This window comes from Spodoptera frugiperda, chromosome 27 (genome assembly GCF_023101765.2).
Source record: "Spodoptera frugiperda isolate SF20-4 chromosome 27, AGI-APGP_CSIRO_Sfru_2.0, whole genome shotgun sequence".
In the NCBI taxonomy this organism is placed as follows: Eukaryota; Metazoa; Arthropoda; class Insecta; order Lepidoptera; family Noctuidae; genus Spodoptera; species Spodoptera frugiperda.
This window is the reverse complement of record NC_064238.1, coordinates 6,667,566-6,686,607: the sequence shown is the minus strand read 5'-3', so window position 1 is coordinate 6,686,607 and position 19,042 is coordinate 6,667,566. Positions and strand designations below refer to the sequence as shown.

General features: G+C 36.1%; 2 protein-coding genes across 16 annotated transcripts in view; one reads left to right on the top strand and one right to left on the bottom strand.

Moving 5' to 3' along the window:
- The first annotated feature begins 807 nt into the window (after positions 1-807).
- Positions 808-15,650, top strand: LOC118263583 (uncharacterized). Of its 2 annotated transcripts, XM_035575664.2 has the most exons (5): positions 808-1,061; positions 6,816-11,470; positions 11,815-11,929; positions 12,456-12,587; positions 13,633-15,650. In XM_035575664.2, exons 2-5 carry the CDS (start codon positions 6,834-6,836, stop codon positions 13,690-13,692), a joined length of 4,944 nt encoding a protein of 1,647 aa, XP_035431557.2. In that variant the 5' UTR covers positions 808-1,061; positions 6,816-6,833; the 3' UTR covers positions 13,693-15,650. The 2 variants fall into 2 exon arrangements, with proteins under 2 accessions (XP_035431557.2, XP_035431559.2); XM_035575666.2 differs by lacking the exon at positions 12,456-12,587.
- The window catches only part of LOC118263581 (MAP kinase-activating death domain protein), a 29,074-nt gene continuing 25,663 nt past the window's right edge, over positions 15,632-19,042 (bottom strand). For 11 of the 14 annotated variants that reach the window (XM_050705360.1, XM_050705362.1, XM_050705366.1 and 8 more), the window contains 4 exons: positions 18,959-19,005; positions 18,092-18,265; positions 17,612-17,996; positions 15,632-17,444 (listed from right to left, as the gene is read on the bottom strand). In XM_050705360.1, the coding sequence (XP_050561317.1) occupies positions 17,622-17,996; positions 18,092-18,265; positions 18,959-19,005 (596 nt within the window). In that variant the 3' untranslated portion in view covers positions 15,632-17,444; positions 17,612-17,621. Of the gene's footprint in view, positions 17,445-17,611; positions 17,997-18,091; positions 18,266-18,718; positions 18,852-18,958; positions 19,006-19,042 lie in introns of those variants that run through there. The other 3 variants (XM_035575661.2, XM_035575662.2, XR_007707289.1) reach the window with 2 other exon arrangements.

Sequence of the window (19,042 nt, the reverse complement as noted above, 5' to 3'; positions counted from 1 at the left end):
TATCCTAGGGCGTGTGCGTGACGCTTGTGACGAGAGGCCTAAAAAGAAATGAAAAGTATGTACCTACCTGCTCAGACAACAAAGTATAGCGTACGTAACCTACCTAGCGCAACAAAAATTAAGTGGGTGGCTACCATCAATCTTCAATTATTAATAGCAAAATAAATCAATATAGTATGAGGATTAAAAGTTTGCGTCGAGTTGGTCTAATTAAGAAATGAAGCAGAAGGGAAGGCGGTGCGCGCGCAGCGCAGCGCCACACCATACCACCGCATCGCGATAAATATCATAGGTACTGGGTGTGTTAACCCCACGAAAAATGTATAAATATGAAATAATGTATCATTGAAATAGGTAATGTTTATTCACGAGTTTTAACTATAAATTTTGCATTAGCCTAAAATACCTAACCTATGTATATAGCTGTAGAGATTAAGTAGGTAGGGGCTAGAACCAAGATAAGAACCAGTCCAGTTAATCTATTACACGAAACGATTTCATGTTTTACCATATGTTGCAAATACTGTTACAAGTCCTAAAGAGTAAATTAAATTGCAACATTTTCTACACTACACATTTATGTACACAATAATAATATCGGGTAGGTACAGATTAATAAATTTATTTCTTATTTTGACAAGTACATAGGTCAATATTTTTTCATAGCTACAATAAGAAAGAGACTACAAATATGACAAATTAATATGTCCAGCATTTATAAAAAATCGTTAGCATATTATTATCTTAAATGATAAACAATAGGTACGCCCTAAACATATTTCTAAACTTTGAACGCACCATTTTCTCTTATTTATCTGTGGTCCAAATAGTGCGAACGAAGGAGTGGATATCCATAACCTAAAATGTAACATCAAAATTAAAAATACATATTGTTTCGTATTAAAGTAGGTAGTAAGTTTACAGGATTCTACAAAAAATCCTGAATAATTCTTAGGATTGTATAGATTTAAAAAGGTTAGTTTATGTTTCGAAGATGCAACGGCGGCCATCTTGTTAACTGCGTGTCGGCTGACTCCAATCGTTTATTATTTCAATAAAAGGTAAGTGATCTATAATTTATTAATATTTTGTTACGCTTTATTTATATTAAGAAGTTGAATGAAGCACTTATTTTCCTATTTGATTTGTGAAGGTATTTAAGCATAATAGGTGGGTCTACCAGAAAATTTTTTTTTTTACTATGCTATTATTTAGTTATTAATAACACCCATGGATTAGTTAATTATTAATGATGTTATAGGTATGTTGACGATAATTATTTGAAAGGCATTTGATATATTATTACGCATGATAGAACGTCTTCGCGACAAGTCCACCTATTGACCGGGTCTGCGCAGATCCGCAAGAAGGAGTTGAGGTGGCTCCGGCTTAAAGCACGAGTTGGAACAGGGTGGTTTTTAGTCAGATTGCCACACCTAGGGCGGGGAGGAAACATTCGATGTTTTTTACCCCTCAAAAAGTCTACCATGATACGATGAATATGATTAAATTTTATAGTTTTAAGAAAATTAACTCCAGGTTTTGTTTGCGTACTGTTCGTGAAGGTCACAAGAAACATGGTCGTGGCAGACCATTGGTCATCAAACTAATCAATGTAGATACCTACTTTCATAAAAAAATGCATAATTAATATGTCTTTATTCTTTACCTAGGTACCTCTATTTCTTCATCTTCTCTTGACAGATCACATATCCCGCATTTGGCTACTTCTCTATATGAATGGGCTTCAGATGCTTGTTTCATTTTTTTCTTCTGCTTTAGACACTCATTTCGGGAGGGTAATAATAAATGATACGCCAAGCGCGGAGACCGTAATGATTAGGTCTATGCGATATAACCCGCAATGAGGGTGTGGTTGTAGAAATGTTGCTGCAAGCTGCTCTAGAATCAGTTCAGCAAATACCACCGTAGTGCTGTAGGGTGTGGCCCTCGGGTGTTTTCTTTACAGGTTATCTGTAGTCAGAATAGGAAGAAATCTAGGGAGATTAATTAAAGGCACGTGAAACAGATGTACCTATTAGAGTTGGTTACTGTTGGAGTTACCACTGTGCGGTGTATCTCTTTCTGTAGAGTTAGAAAAAACTTAATCCTTAATTCTTAGGGTCAAAACTGCGTTGAACCGCACATCCTATAGAAAAGCGGGTGCGGTTTTCTATGCGACCACACGCGTGACCAAGTACGGACTCCCGCGCGAGGCCACGCAATGGGTGCCCGCTGCAGATTTTCTGTATCAATATAAAGCACTGTAATATAACGGGCTTACTGGCGCCGTTTTGCAGCGTAATACAAATAATATTAAGTTTTCCATCGATACATATGAGTACATGCACCGTTAAAGATGAATTAGCGACCTTTAGCAAACCATAGTGCCGCGCGCGATGACGCGCAAACACTTTTTTTTTTTCAGCAGTTTCAGCGCTTAAGAATCTTGGTATATCGAGATTCGGCTCGGGCAGCGGACTTAGTTTGCCAATTGTCATTTCGTTAATAGTAAAGAGTAAAGTCAAGATTATAACGTAAATTTGAGAAAAGTTTCAATTAACTTAAATTAATTTATTATTTACTAGCTTCTGCCCGGGCTTCGCTCGTAATCCCGTAGGATAATAAACCGGCCAAGTGCGAGTCGTACTCGCTCATGAAGGGTTCCGTAGCAACAAGTAGATGACATAATATAAAAGTTATAAAATAACTTGGTTTTATGTAGTGCTTGTATGAACGACAAAGTTATATTTGCGTTTTTTGAAAATGTAGGTATTATTTCATAAAAACTAATAATGATATATCGTTCAAACCAATTTCATTGACAGTTACCATTAAAATCTACAGCATAATATACTTATTTTTTGTACTTTTTTTACTCTTTTATTTTAACAATTAAATGTGGACACTCATTTTTCCACTTTGCGAACGTCTATCTTTCAAAAAATTGATTTTGAAAAATGGTTTAGCAACCTTAATGTCTTTTTTAAAGTCCTATCGATAGACATCCATCACGGATAGGTTAGCTGAAAAAAAATTTTTTTTTTAATCAGTTCCATCTATAGAGTGCCGCCCTTTAATTTATTAATTTCTATTCCAAATTCGAATAGCGGTTACCAGAATACATCAACTTACAAAGTTTCAACTATGTAGGCTGTTTCAGAAATAAATGGCTCTGATATACGGACGGATGGACAGACATGACGAATCTATAAAGGTTCCGCTTTTTGCCATTTGGCTACGGAACCCTAAAAAGTAGCCTAAGTGTTATTCCAGACCACAATCTATACCTGTTCCAAATTTTATGCCGACCCTTTTAGCGTTTTGACGTGATTAAGTAACAAACATACACACAAACACACAATCTTACAAACTTTCGCATTTATTATACAGTTATGTTAACTAACAGAGGGCGTTCCTGTTAAACCGCAATAGTATAGCATCCATACATGCTAAAAAAATATTACCATTAAAAAACAAAACAATTATTATTTTTTAAATATTAAAATATTCACCAAAAATTTTAAATCGATACGTAAAAGAAACACTCTGTGCACTCGTAGTTGAAGGAAGGAAAAGTTGCAATTGATTGCTTATTTTTCAATGCTGATATTATTATTTTAATCTATTAGAGCCAGTCCACACGGCGCGTTGCGGTGCGTTGCGTCGTCGCAACGCAAATATTTGGACGCATAGCCGGCCACACGGGCGCTGCGCCATCGCAGCGTTACTATGACGCAGTCTTCACGTCTTAAATACAAAAATGTAGACGTCGCACGAGTACACCCCCTCTCGCTTCGTCTCGGAGGCTGCTGTCCGTCATGTGTGCGTTGCGACGACGCAACGCGCCGTGTGAACACCTTGGTTATTTGTATGTAAAACAACGCAAGGACAGCGCTGCGACGAAGACGCAACGCAACGCGCCGTTTGGACTGGCTCTTATATCATTAAGAGCCAGTCCACACGGCGCGTTGCAGATTAACAAGTATAAAGGAACGCGCTCTGTTAGTTAACATACTGTATTAAGTACCTAAGATAAAACAATAATATTAGTCCAGTCATTTGGTAGTTTTACCTGGAAAGTTTTCCGGGAGTTTTGAAAATTGGTGAATTTATAGATTTGGGTATGCTCTTTTCGAATTTCAACTTTGCCACCTCGTACAACCGCCGCTCGCGCCGCCATATTGAAAAAATGGCGGCTAAAAATGGTTTTTTATTAATATCTCCGTTCCGACGCATTTTACGAAAAAATATTTATTTACAAAATTAAACTAGAAAAAAATTCCTACAATTTATGTATTGATAACTTTTTCATAAAATCAATAGTTTTTGGCGCACGAGCGCCGCAAAGTATTATTCATCTGCACCACCACGTGTACAAACAATGTGTGTTGTGCAGCAACGACTGTCGCAACCGAGGGCTGGGCTCGCTGTCATTGCAGAGGTAAGTCCCCTGTTTGAGGAGTGGCTAGAGAGGCGCCATGGCGTCCTCACCTACCGCCTGACGCAGGTGCTTACCGGACACAGGAGTTTCGGTAGGATCCTGTTTTTGATTGGGCGGGAGGAAACGCCCGGGTGTCATCACTGCGAAGACCGCCCGGAGGACACAGTGGAACATATAACATATCACATATAACATCAGAAACAGGAACCTACCGAAACTCCCCTGTTTGTACAACACACATTGTTTGTAAACGGTTTTTTATTAATATCTCCGTTCCGACGCATTTTACGAAAAAATATTTATTTACAAAATTAAACTAGAAAAAAATCCTACAATTTATGTATTGATAACTTTTTCATAAAATCAATAGTTTTGGGCGTACGAAGCGCCGCAAAGTATTATTCATCTGCACCACCACGTGTACAAACAATGTGTTTTTTTTAAATGTATCAATTCTTAAAAACTAATTATGATATCTCGTTCAAACCAATTTTCTTTGAAAGTTTCCATTAAAATCTACAGCATATATTTTTTTTAGTTTTCTTACTCACTTATTTTAAAAGTTAGAGGGCAGGACACATTCGATAGACCTCATTTTTCCACTTTGGAAGTGTCTATCTTTCAAACAATTGATTTTGACGAAAAATGGTTTTAAGAACCATGACGTATTTTTAATGGCCTATCCATAGACAACCATCACGGATAGGTTAGACGAAAAAAAAATTTTTTGAAGAGGTGCAGTGACCGCGCGCTCTCCTCCCTCTATCTCGGAAACGGTGCACCGTATAAAAAAAAAGTTTAGACAAAAGTTGTAGAGAATTTTGTATTCTACAATATTGGTATTAAATGCAAATACCAAAAACCCATAGGAAATGAGATATTTCCAAAAAAGCGCAAAAAAACGTTTTTTGGGACCTTTGGACCTTAAAATTTAATAGTTGCTTACACCCTACCATATGTAGGTTTTGAGACAAGTTTCAGGCAGTCAATATACAAGTATATACAAAATTACAGCTGGGTATCTCAAATTCCGAGGTGAAATCCTAATATGACTGGACTAATAATACTTTGCGGCGCTCGTACGCCAAAAACTATTGATTTTATGAAAAAGTTATCAATACATAAATTGTAGGAAATTTTTTCTAGTTTAATTTTGTAGATAAATATTTTTTCGTAAAATGCGTCGGAACGGAGATATTAATAAAAAACCGTTTTTAGGCGCCATTTTTTCAATATGGCGGCGCGAGCGGCGGGTGTACGATGTGGCAAAGTTGAAATTCGAAAAGAGCATACCCAAATCTATAAATTCACCAATTTTCAAAACTCCCAGAAAACATTCCAGGTAACCCCTTTTTATCTACCAAATGACTGGACTATATGTATTTTGTAATTAATTATGTTATCGGCTTACTGACGTAACTGTTTGACGAGGAACTTGACTAGTTTCAAGCCATCCTAGAGGATTCATGAGCAGCGGCGATTGTAGCAGCGCGACAATCGCCGCGTCGTGTGTAGCGGAATGCTGCTCATGAATATGAGCCTCTACTCATTCGTGAGTAAGCTGATAACATAATATGTAATTAATTTCTCGTCAAAATCAGTAATAAAGAAATCATTGTTAGACAATTTTGCAATTATTGTACTAATATACTAAGGTCATTCTGACATCGCATCAACCGCATTTAGGGTGCGTTTCCACTGACACGGGGCGGGGGGAGAGGAGCTTAGCGGTGCATGAATTGACCAATCACTATGCTCCAAATCTCCGTTCCGCTTCAATGGAAACAGCACGAGCGGGGTGGAGCTGACCTGAGCGGATATTCATAGAAATATACCGAGGCGAAGCGGTATGGAGCGGGGCGGTGCGTGACTCGCGAGCAGGGCGGTCTGTGCCTCAGTCAGAGGATAATAAACATTACCATACAACGTGGTAGCTAGCCTTCTGGACACTTTTTGCTTTGCTTTTGTAAATAGTAAATAATTTTTAGTATTATTTTCTTATTTAGTTTTTTAGTCTCCGTGTCTACTAGTAGATATAATAACTCTGACTATTTTTTTTTAATATTGTCAATGTACAGAATTAACATTTCTTCAGTTTTATTACCTATATGTATAGGCATAATATATAATACCTACATATGGTCCGATTATTTAGGTACGTGAACAATTTTTGATCATGATTCAGTCTCACGTGTAGACAATGTGAATGAGTCTATTTAGTTCTAACCAGTTTATTACCGGAGATTAGCGCGTACACACACACTTTTCAAGTTTAATAATATTAGTATCGATTATGCATTAAGACTCTTAATCTCTTAATGTCAATATAATGTAAAAAAAAGTGGCCCGAAAAATATGTTTTTCTCTTTAGTTTCAGATATCAGGAATCATGGACAGCAGCTGTGCTAAAGTGTTTTCTTCCAACATTACGCGAGTTGGTAGTGATCACCTTAATAATCTTTACGATCTTTTGAAAGTGCAACCTGCTGTACCACTTAAAATAAATGATGTTAAAAGCAGTACTTGCGATTATATACCTAAAACAGATAAGTGTTATATCCCAAAAAGAAAGTCACGATTGAAAGTTAAAACTGTTAGAGATATCAGAAGATCGTTTGAACAAGATACTTACGCCTATCTTTTTACTGATTTAGAAACACAACAGAACGTTTTATTTAAAAAAATTAGACATGGGTCGTCTGGTGACGATAGTACAAAAAAATTGGCAAAGAGCATTTTAAGGGGTGATACACCAGTTTCAAGATCTACCTGGCAAATGTTGATTAATCTTAATCCAGAAGACTATAAATGTCCACGACAGTTTGTTTTATACGATGGGAAATTTATTCAAGTGAACGGAAGTTTCGGTGGCAATAGAAAAACCATTTGCAACTACGATTTAGCAAACAAGAATTTACCAGCGCAAAACATTAAAATGAAATTTCCTGGTGATAATAAAGTATATAGGAAAAAAAGCCTTTTACGCAACTCGTTGACTGTTAGATTCAAACCAGGTCCCTTTTGCAGGAAAAAAAATCTTGACAAATCCTACCAAAAATACCATGTTGGCAACACTGAATTAATAGATCTACCAAGACCAGGTATTGATATTTTTCCGACGTATGGTATTGCGTTAGAACCAACAGTTACCAATTTTTTAAATAATTTGCGTAACGAAGATGGCACTATTACACGAAAATGGGCCGAGTTAGCCGTGTCTGTTTTAGGAACAATTGAAAAATCTAAAGCGGTTCCACTAGAGAAGAATTGCATCACATTTGATTTAGCATACAAGTATAATAAAAACAGATTACTAATGCGCCGTGACTCAGAAATTTTTTTAGATATACCAGAGTCGATAAATAAAGATGCAATAATTAGATATGTACCGACACAAGAAATAGACGTAGAAGCTGAAATAGAAGAAACGCTGAAGAAGATCGTAGATTCTGTAGAAATAAGTTTGATTCAAGATTCATTATTCGTTAAAGAAGAAAACCACAAACCATTTCCATGCAAAGAAATGAGTAACGTAGATACTTTGCCATTGGTAAAAGATAAATCAAAGAGGAAATTTGGCGAACTAGACAGACTTGACGTTACAGTTATTACTTTGCCAGAAACCGCAGAACCTACTTCGTCACAAACTTGTGCTAAAACGCACTGTGCTTTAGGTTGTATTTGTGCATCATTGGCAGGCTCATATAATATAAAACAACATTGTGGGCGCATAGAATGCATGTTCAATTGTAAATGTGATTTTCCTTATAAAGGGGATTTAACATGTACAGATGGTTCTGGTTTATTTCCCGTGTTATTCAATATAGACAATGAGGTCAACTTAAATTTAGCGAAAGAAGAGCAAAAATTTCATCAAACTGTTATAGTAGCTGGTGAAAAAAGAATTTTGTTAAAAGGCGAAAAAAGGAATTGGAAAACATCAAAAAAGTATGCTGATTTTTATAGTAACATGAGCTTAAAACATGAGCATCAGAAAAAACGAGAGCTAACTGTAGTAGCATTGAAACTTAATTGTGAAAACATCGAAACATGGTGCATGGTTCATAACCTGTACAAGTGTTTTTGTAAAGGTAGATTTGTAGAAACTTGTGCTTCACTGTCAAGCGAAAATACAGTGAAAGAGTCACCATCTAAGGAAGCGACTAGTAATAGTGCTCAATTTTTAGAAGAAGACTCAAAAGAAACGGGTGATAAAGAGGAAAGTTTGGTACTATCTACAAAATCAGAACATGTAAATCCACAAAAAAAATTGAAAGCATATCCATATACTAAGCATTATAAAGTTCATACACCAAAAGACCTGGAGAACTCTTCATATGATATGAGTAAAAAACAAAATATAAAGTACGACCCTCTTGTTAACAAAATTAAATATAAAAAAGTAATCACTAACAATGTGCACACTGAACAAGGAAGTTCAGTTTCAGAATTTGTCAATACACAGAGGGTTATGGTAACCAGGTATTCTATGAAAAAGACAAATGTGAAGGAAAACTATCTCACAAATAAAGAAAAGCAATATGACAGATCAACTTCAGAAAGCAATGATTCAGATTCCTGGGAAGACAAAAGTATGACATGTTCAAGAACGAATGCATATGAAGGAAGAAAATATAGCGATGGTTATTATAAAAATACTAATTATAAAATATTAAACATGGAGAAAAATGATAAGAGGCTTCAGGAAAAATTAGCTAGTATTCATAGTAAAATCTACGGAAATGAACCTGTTAAACCAACCAACGATGATGCTAGTATATTGCAATTACTTTGTGACCCTACTATGAATAATGAAGAAATGGAACCCAAGGCAAAAAGAAAGCGTTTAGGTAGTAACACCAGACTCGTTGCATGGTTAGAAACAAATTATAAATTGTACAAAAAACGAATCGATAAAGGCTTGAAAGATTGTCTAGAAGCTCCACAGCAAGGGAGAGTTGTGTTACATTCATGGGATTTTATTTTAAAAAGATATAGAGAAAGAAAGAATCTATTTTTAGTATCTAATGTACTGCCTTATAGAATATTTATGGCAGTAAATACCCGAAATCCATTTTTCACTAATTGCATCAATATAAATGATATTCGTTTTGCGGATCTAAATAAATATCCACAAACTGTTAAAAATTTACTAATTAATGCATCTGATTTAAAAGATAATTTCTGTATTTTACGCGGACTAGCTTGTTGTTGGGAGCTAATTGGTTCTGTTGCTAAAGTGAATGAAAATTGTGAACAGAAAGACAATGAAAACGACCAAATATCACGAATAAATATACATACATCAAATTCAAAATCATCTGATATGGAATCATCTAAAATTGAGACCTTTAATGTAATACCATGTTGTAGTATAGAAACGTTTAATCTGGAATCATCTAATTTAGGTTCACCTGATTCTTTTAATATAAATTCCCCTAACACAGATTTATGTGGCTTAGGGTCATCTAACATGAGATCGTCTGATATTGAATCAATAAATTTGGAATCATCTAGTGTTGAATCGTTCAGTTTGGATAATGATAGCCCAGATCCAATTAGAGTGGAATCTGTTGGATTTGAATCTACAAATAATGAATCTACAAATATAGAATCTACAAACACGGCATCTACAAACACGGCATCTACAAACACGGCATCTACAAACACGGAATCTACAAATACGGAATCTAAGAATATGGAATCGTCAACTGCGTGCAGTCAAGTTAATTCAGTGACTAACAACAAATCTTTGGCTGAGAAAACTGAACATATGGATGTTTCTAATAAAGGCAATGCACCCTCTCCGTTAGACGCGGGTTCATCAAAATGGTTTGTTATGACCATAGAAAATGATTTTAGTGAAATAAGATTTTTCAAAAAGGGTTTCTTTGTAAAGTATGAAAGTATAATAAATGCAGTTAACGTTGCCCGACTATCAGGAAAAACAGTACGACTGTCTTCCAAAAAATTTACACAAACCGATCTTCCCCAATTTGGTATTTACGCTATTCCTAATAACAACGAATACTGTGTCTTTGTTGGACCATATGAAATGGAAGATCCTTTAGGCATTGAAACTATCAAAACTGTTTTAGACGTTAGAAGAATGAAAAGAACCAGAGGTTTTTGGATTACAACGAATAAAATCGACAACCTGAAAGTAGTAGAAAATCCTTTGTCATTTGTGCCATCAACAAATAATGAAAATAATAGCGCAATGCCTTTAGAAACTCATTTTCACACAAACGACGACCCAAAAATAATACAAAGAGATGACATAACAGATGTACCAGATAATATTTCTCCAAAAAAGCTTGAATTATCACCTTCTAAACCAGGAATTAAAATTGTAAAACCAATTAAAATTCGCAAAACCAATGGCTTTTATCATCTAGCGTCAGATGGTGTTTTGAAGAAAATAGATTTAAAAAATTTCCGCAAAAATCCATCCGGCTCCAAGGCAGTGCCTATCGTAATAAATATTGACGAAGGTAATGGACCATCTTTATTAAAACCTAACCTTTTTTCTAACGACTTCAACCGTAAACCTAACCCAGAAACATCACAAGCTTCGTTTCCTGAAGCCATATCTCAAATAAAGATATCTTCTGTATTTTCTACAAAAACACATAAAACTACCAAACCCGAAAGAGGCATGTTTATCTTAAAACCTGAAGAAATCAATAGAAAGCTCGTCAATAATAAATTAATAACTGAGATGCCTCCTAGAGAAGAGTGTGAAATTGTTAATGCAACCCAAAACTATAGTGTGTCAGCGAACACGAATAACATTTCCACTCCGTCAGATGATGTTTGTATAATTTCTGATGATGAAAACGATAGTGCTGACCCTACAGAAAACGGAAATTGTTGGTCTGATATATGGATTGAATGTACAAGCGTTCCGAATTTGGGCTGGATTGCAGGAATAAGAAATTCGAATAATTTGATCAGTTTTAAATTACCAGATTGCGATTTTTCTGATTTTTATTCTGAAGATGAAGCTTTTACAAGGATCAATACGTAAGTAATCCAATAACCATAATTGTTTGATTTGTGTACCGTTACTAACCTTCATTAACTATTTTTTAACCTTTTTTAATGTCGAATGTAAAAACGGGAATGCTAACCAGTAAACCTGAAATTATGCACGGGTTACTGCATTAAACTCGACACCTACAAAGTGGGTGATATTAATCGTCCACGTTATCATTTTATATTCATTAGAAGTGTTGTAAAAGTTCAGATTCTTAAGCAATTGCATTATTGGGTTTAGATACCCAGTTTTAGATTGTGTACAATAATAATAACAATGAAGTAACACACATGTACTCACTTCGTTATATTAATAATCTTATACGTTTTAGGGAATTATGTAAAAGGATAAATAGTCCGCTAGTTGACTTGAAGTGGAAAATTCATGAGTCAAATGGACAACTGAAAGGACAAGAAATTAATCCCGAGCATTTGTATCCGGACTATGTAAGTAGAACTTATATAAGTACTTAGTATTATTAGGATAAAGCACAACTTATTTAGTTAGTTGGACACCATTACCTACCACCTAAAACTTGGATGTTTTAGATATGGGTAGGTAAAACTTAAACTTTAATATTATGGATAAAAAAGAACGGAACTAGGTATGTGTGAAAGTAGGTATTTGTGGAGTAAGTAGATATACATAAATACTCCTTTAGATGCCCCAATCTGTTTACTCTTTCATTCATTGAATGAAAGACATGATGTTATGTTATGTCATCATCATTAGCCAAATGACGTCCACGGTCCACTTGTTAACGAATGTTACACTACATTGCCTGCTTGCAACTCTAATGATGTCGTTATCCAACTTCAATATACTATCGACGTAACTGTCAGTATCGTCAGTCCACCTAAGATGCCTGGTAGGTACATACCTACTAGGAGCAGCCAGGTAGCCTTCTCACTATTCTAGGTAGCATAGAAAAGAATTTATTAAAGAACGATGTTGTTATGATGTTCTCCTCAGACACTTACCCAAGAAGGACTGGTACACACAAGCGATATGTTAAAGAAAGATATGAAAAACATAAAAACGTATTCAAAATCTCAAATGAAAAGCAAAAACAAAATTTCGAAACCCTCCAGTGATAATGACAAGGTATCAATATCATTATAACCATAAATCGCGGTGGGATCCTTGCTAACAATTAAACACATACTAATTAGGTATGTTCAATATTGGTGGAGGTGGTGCTTTTTAGACATTTGATATAGCTAGGTAGGTAGGTTTTTAATTTAACTTTAAAATGTATATTGCCTGGTAACTTGAGCAGTTACCAGACAATACCAGTCAGAGACATGGAATCTAACAGTCCGACCACAGCGATACCCTGTCTGCCTATTTAATCCAGTACCTACTTAGGACGTGCCTTAGAGCTTATCTTCTAAAGTAAAGCAGTCATCTGGCGACAGCCTCCCGCTGGTTTTATTTCGTTATCTTATTCAAACCCCAAAAGATTAAGGATGAACACGATGCGTCCAGGGTCAGTCGAATGCGTGTACATAGTTCACAATATGGAACGGTTCGCAAACGATGCATTCCCGATGGACACATGGACATGTGCAATTGTGCATACACCGTAAACCGTATAGATAGGCTATACCTAAGTACGTTTATACCGTATAGGTTATACCTAAGTACGTTTCAATTCAACGTCTAAATTATAAAATAAAGATCATATATCAAATGTCTAAAGTGGTGCAGCCGCGCAATTGTTAACTAATTCATTACTAACTAATCCACTTCTTCTTAGGTATTTGCTTATCGAAGTAATTACCAACCAAACTAACCAACTGACTAACTATAGGCACCGAGGTGTGCAGTAGGTATATGTATTGAGGTATATGTATGTACCTACATAATGGAACGTTTATGAAGTAATTTTAGGTAATTGTTATATTTTTTCGTAATTCGCAGTGGTGGTGGTGTTTAACATGACTGGTAACCTTTTATGAACCATTCAAGTTCTTTATAACCACATAAGTAGGGGAGAGTGGTACAAAATAATCTCTCGAGGAAGTTGGCTATATATGTGATATTTTCACTGTAACAGCTTCTTTCTTAGGGGGATCATTATATACCACCTTCTCCTACGTACCTACTTGTCTTATATTTATGATATTATTATTTTTGTTTTCGTTAGGTCGATGTGCAGCCAAGAAATGTAGAAAACAGTCAAGCATCGCAAGAACAGCGGCATTGATATTTTGATCGGGATTTTGTAACAAGTATATTGCATATTGCACATACCTACCTACTACTTACCTAATAAACACATTGACTGATTGTTAATTGATGTGATCAACGTAGCAGGTTTATTGGAAATTTAAAGCCAACTTTCCTAAATACAATAAATATCTTAATTTAAAAGATTAATAAATTAGGTAGGTAAGTAGGTAGGTATCTACGTACGGGCAACGTCAGATTTAAAGTCTATACATATACCTACATAATTGTAACTATATTTTAAATGGAAGTCTAGGTATAATGTGCATATTCCATTTGATAATTTATTTTACACCACTAACATTCTAGAGAATTCGACTAAGTAGGTAGATACAGATTGCCTCCTTACGAGGGAAAAGTTTTAACGCAAAATGTGTACCTGATAAACTTTATAAAAATTAATTTTGGAATTGAAGGACAACAGAGACTATTTTAACGTAATGAGACCAATAATAATATTTTGCAACCGCACGTATGTTGCTTAATATTTAAGTTGAAATCCGGTTGCTGAGAACGAAGAATTTCGTATGTAGATACTTCTTGGATTGATTGAAGTGGCATGTTTCTTTATTTGAGCGATGACGCAAAACAACAATTAACCTACTTCCTGTCCTTCTCCCAAGCTGCTTGGGGTGGGCACACATCTAAATATTTAAATTCAGTATGCACTGAAATCAGACACCTCGTACAAGCCACACTGGACTTCGGTTCATTTGCTGTACCTATATCGCATGAATCAACTAAAATATTTTCCCAGTCACACATCTATGTATTTTTCAGTGTCTTTCACAGAAGCTCGCTAGAAACTCGGCCATGCGCATACAGCAGGTTTTTACGCGCATATTTATGCTTTTCGCAATCTATCGTGAAAGTAAACGTGGCTTCGATCGTCCTTCGACTAACTATTTAAAAATTTATTGGTTCCTATACTATATTTTATAATGCTTTGGGAAGTTTCACTTTCTTCTCTTAACTTACTTTCAATTACCTACTTTCTCCCACATTGTCTTGTGAGATTATATTTATTCTCATGTAGTGGTAACATATTTTTGAAAATATAGGTTCATTCGTCAGTGACACGGACAGGTATAGGTCGTGTTAAAAATCTTCGTTCTCTACGACCATACTTTATCTACACTAGGTACATTCTCTTCCTCGAATGTTAGTTAGCTAAGTGTTCTAAATTAAATACTTACCGAATGTTAAGATTTTAAATATTTATAGTGTTTATCAATTGGCGTGAGTTTATCTGTGAAATATGTGTGGTGTTAGTCAAAATACTTATTTTAAATAGAAATTAGTTTTATAAATAGTAAAATATAAATAAGTACCTACTTAGCTGGTAATAATGTTAGTATTACCTATGTCAAGTGTTTAGTTAAGACATTTAATTGTAATAACAGCTAAATAAGGCCCATATTCTATCGCGCTTGGAGCTTTGGCTTCACAAGCAATTATTATATTATAACACTTTTCCAATAATTCATGAAGCAATGCTAGAGTACGGGCTTAAATATAGCTTTTTGTTGTTGCTAAAACAAGTATCTGTGATATTACGAAATCAACACCTTGCAATAAAGGAGTAACTTTTATTTTTTGAAAGTCTGATATAATTATATGACTAATGATCCAATATTTACTTAGTTTCGTGTAGTTTATATTAAGATATATTTAGGTCATCTAGTTGTGTAGTTTCAGTAATTTCATTCCTTGACTGCTGATCTCAAACATGTCCTTTGACCTGCTCGAGGACTGGGAGTAAGAAAATCCTTTCGAAATTAAATATTTCCTCTTGTTGTCAATCCATGTTACAAAGTGTAACACGTTATAGATACAGCCAAGTGTCAACACGATTGTGTAAAGTATCATTAGCTACCTTACTTTGTAAAACGTTTATCATTTAGTATAAACACAAATTAAAGATATTTTATAAGATACTTTTATTTATTTTTGCCATAAATAATAAAATTCATTTGGGTGGTTATGTTATTTTACAAACATTTCGGTATTAATAACATTACCTTCTAGCAGAAGTTCGGTTCATAAATATTTTTAATCAACTTTGTAACAGCATAACATTTATTTTATAACAGGAGCATGAATACTGGATATATTTATACTTATAGAACAAAAGTAAGATAAGGGCTACAAGAACTAACTTCATCCACTTATCTACAGATTAATTACAAAACAAAACTTAATTCCTTTCCAGATATTTTTTCTATGCATAAAATAAATCTATCCTAAACACACGGCAAATAATGAAGTGAATGTGGTTTACAACTAGTAAAACTTTACTGTTAAATAGCTAAATTTTTATAGTTAAAGCATACTTAACAAAACCATTTTTATACAAATTAATAAAACCGTTCTTGCCAAGAAACTTATGGAGCCTAATTAGAAAAACAATATATTATGTTAAAACATTGTATTACAATTGTTTATCAGCTTGATATGCATTAATAAATAATAGGCACCTAAGTGAAAATAGCGGTTTGTAATGAAATATATAACAAGATATTCATAACCGAAATAATACACAAATTGCCTAAATCAATTTATATTGTTTAGCATTAAACAAACGATACAATATTCTACATTTGCAACCCTGACTTAGTCGATATGTTATGCTATTTACAAAATATTATTTGCACAACTGAACAACAGTAAGTTTTCAACTAAATATGTACTTGTTTTGTTTTTTTTTTGTAATTGTTAAAAATATCTGGACATTAATTGATACTTCGTGAGATTATTATCGTTTATTAGCGTATTATTTTCATGTTGATTTCCACAAAATGAGATGTTTAAATTAAACCTAACCTAAGTAAGTGAATAATAAAATATTTTTTTACGGAAATGGACAAATCGAATTCTATAAGTAGGTGTAAGAAAAGAAAACACAGACAAGACCATTTATTAATTATGGCGTAACTTTCTCAATCTGTGTACTTGTAAAATATATTCAATTTACTTATTTCATAAAAAAACAAAGATAGCAATTTTAGCTTTCATAAGCATCATATAGGTAGGTACTGAATGCATAATAATTGAAAGTTTGTATGTACAACTCACAGCGACAATATTTACAAAATCCACAAGATATTATTGCTTTGTGACGGATTACTTTTATGTCGTTTCCAAAGCTCTACTTTTTGACAACACTTTACAGTAAGTTACACAAGAACGGCTACAGTCTAATATCGAACAGGGAGGGGTGATTGTATGTTATGTAGTACAGATATATTTCTAAGAACAAACATTCGGCGTCACAGATACAACTAGCTTCTGTCAGTGGTGGAGGACCGACGCACGTTGTTACGCTGCGGGATGACAAACTCGGCGTGCCGCGGTGACGTGAAAGGGTTCGAGGACGCGAACGGCGCCGACACTGAGCCCTGCCGCACCGGTGGCCCGCGCCGCGCCGCGCCCGCCCCGCCCGTCGCGCCCGCTCCGCTCGCCGCACCTGCCCCGCCGCCCCGCCTGCCCCGCTCGCGCCTCTGCGACAAGCGTCAGCGTGGTCAGCCTCCTCACCTCTCGGCCCGGATTATTCTCTCCTAATACTTTACAGCACATCGTGACCGCTCGACCGACGACGGTTCACCTTGCACCATGACTTCCTCACCTCGGTGCGGTGCCGACATCTGCTGCCGCAGACAGTTGCCGCGGTGGTAGAGCTGGCGGGGGACCTATCGGCCTTGTTCCTGCCGTTCCGACACGTGGTGGGATCTATGAAAACAGTAATGTATTACACGATTTTGGTACGTTCTCAAACTACAGTTTATAGTAAAAGAATTATATTTTCAATAGATAGGTACTTCTGTTGGAAATAAATTGTGCAACGCAGTATAGTTACTATTTTATATTGAAGATGAGACTTAGTGTGGAAAACTCACAAGAGGCGGATCAGGCGGGCGCGCGGGCGCGGCGTGTGAATGCGCTCGCGCCAGTCGTTGGTGAGGCTGCGCAGAGCTGATGGGGGGCGCGGAGGCGGGGAGGGGCGCGGCGGCGGCGGGGGCGCGGTGCTAGCGGGGGCAGTGCGGGCGGTGGCGGGCGGCGCGGCGGCGGCAGGCTGTCGGTGCGCTGCACGCCTGCGTCGGCGCCGCGCTCGGCCCGGCCGCCGCCGCCGCCGCCGCCCCGCTCTGCTGGCGGTGGAGAGCTGACAGCTGAAGGTCCGCGGACCTGCTGTCGCTCTGCCGTTTCTCTTGAGACGCTAGGTTCTGTCCTTCCAACTGGAGACCTTGCTTCGCTCGTACGTTTAACGGGTGATCGTTTCTCTACCTGTTTTGTGTTGCATGCGAACATTTATTTATTTAATAACTTATAAAATAACCCCTTTGAGGATTAAGAGCTATTATTATTATGATGTAACAAACCTGTGGGCTGGTCCGCCTGCGAGTGTCGGTGTCGGGTACGGGACTGGTGGGGGCGAGAGCGTCATGGCTAGCGGGAGGTACACGTGCTGCTTGCTCTAATATCGCTTTCTTTTGCTCCTGACCAGCCGCGAAGTACGAGAACACACAAAGTACTGCATAGCAAATCTGGTCCGCCTGTAATTTAGATAATTTAAATTTATATTAACACTTTTTCATCTATTTTCGAAATATTTGCTTTTAGATCTGGCTTAAATTAAGCGTTGTTATTAAGATAGTTACTCAGAATATAAAGTTACTATTTAAGGTATGGTTTAAAATCAAAGCACCTCTGTGTTATTGTGTTAAATGGCCATGGTCAATGAACATCCGATATGTATAGGATACCTTTTATATGATATGTATACCTTCTTATTTTATATTGGGTACGTTCTTATTTAATTGATTATGATTGATGTCTATTTTAAGCGCTTCTCAATTTTGGTAAGAATGTTTACAGTCGGCACCTTGTGAAATATCTTGTTATTTAGTTGATTTAAAGGAAGGCATGGGTGTAGAAAGCATGCGTGCAGGAAATGAACAGATTGAACTTACATGCACAAAGCAATAAAACAACACGTGTGTACGTACATCGCTGATTACGGTAGGGTAAGAGCTATGAAACACAAGGCGTATAATTCAATTCATGTCCACTGGTCTCGACAAAGTAACGGGAAAGCCACAACGAGAAGAAACGATGGAGATCAAACACTACTTTTTCTGCCTACAACATAACATAAAATAATAACATAATAAATCACACTAAAACAAAAAACAAAAAGAAAATAAAAAAAGGTTTTTTTATAACTTCTGTAGTAGATAAGTACTTACCATTACAGACTTATATTTCCTTTGAATAATCTGCCTTGTTTTTGGATCTGTAATAAAAAATAATGTTACCTAATATCTGCAAGC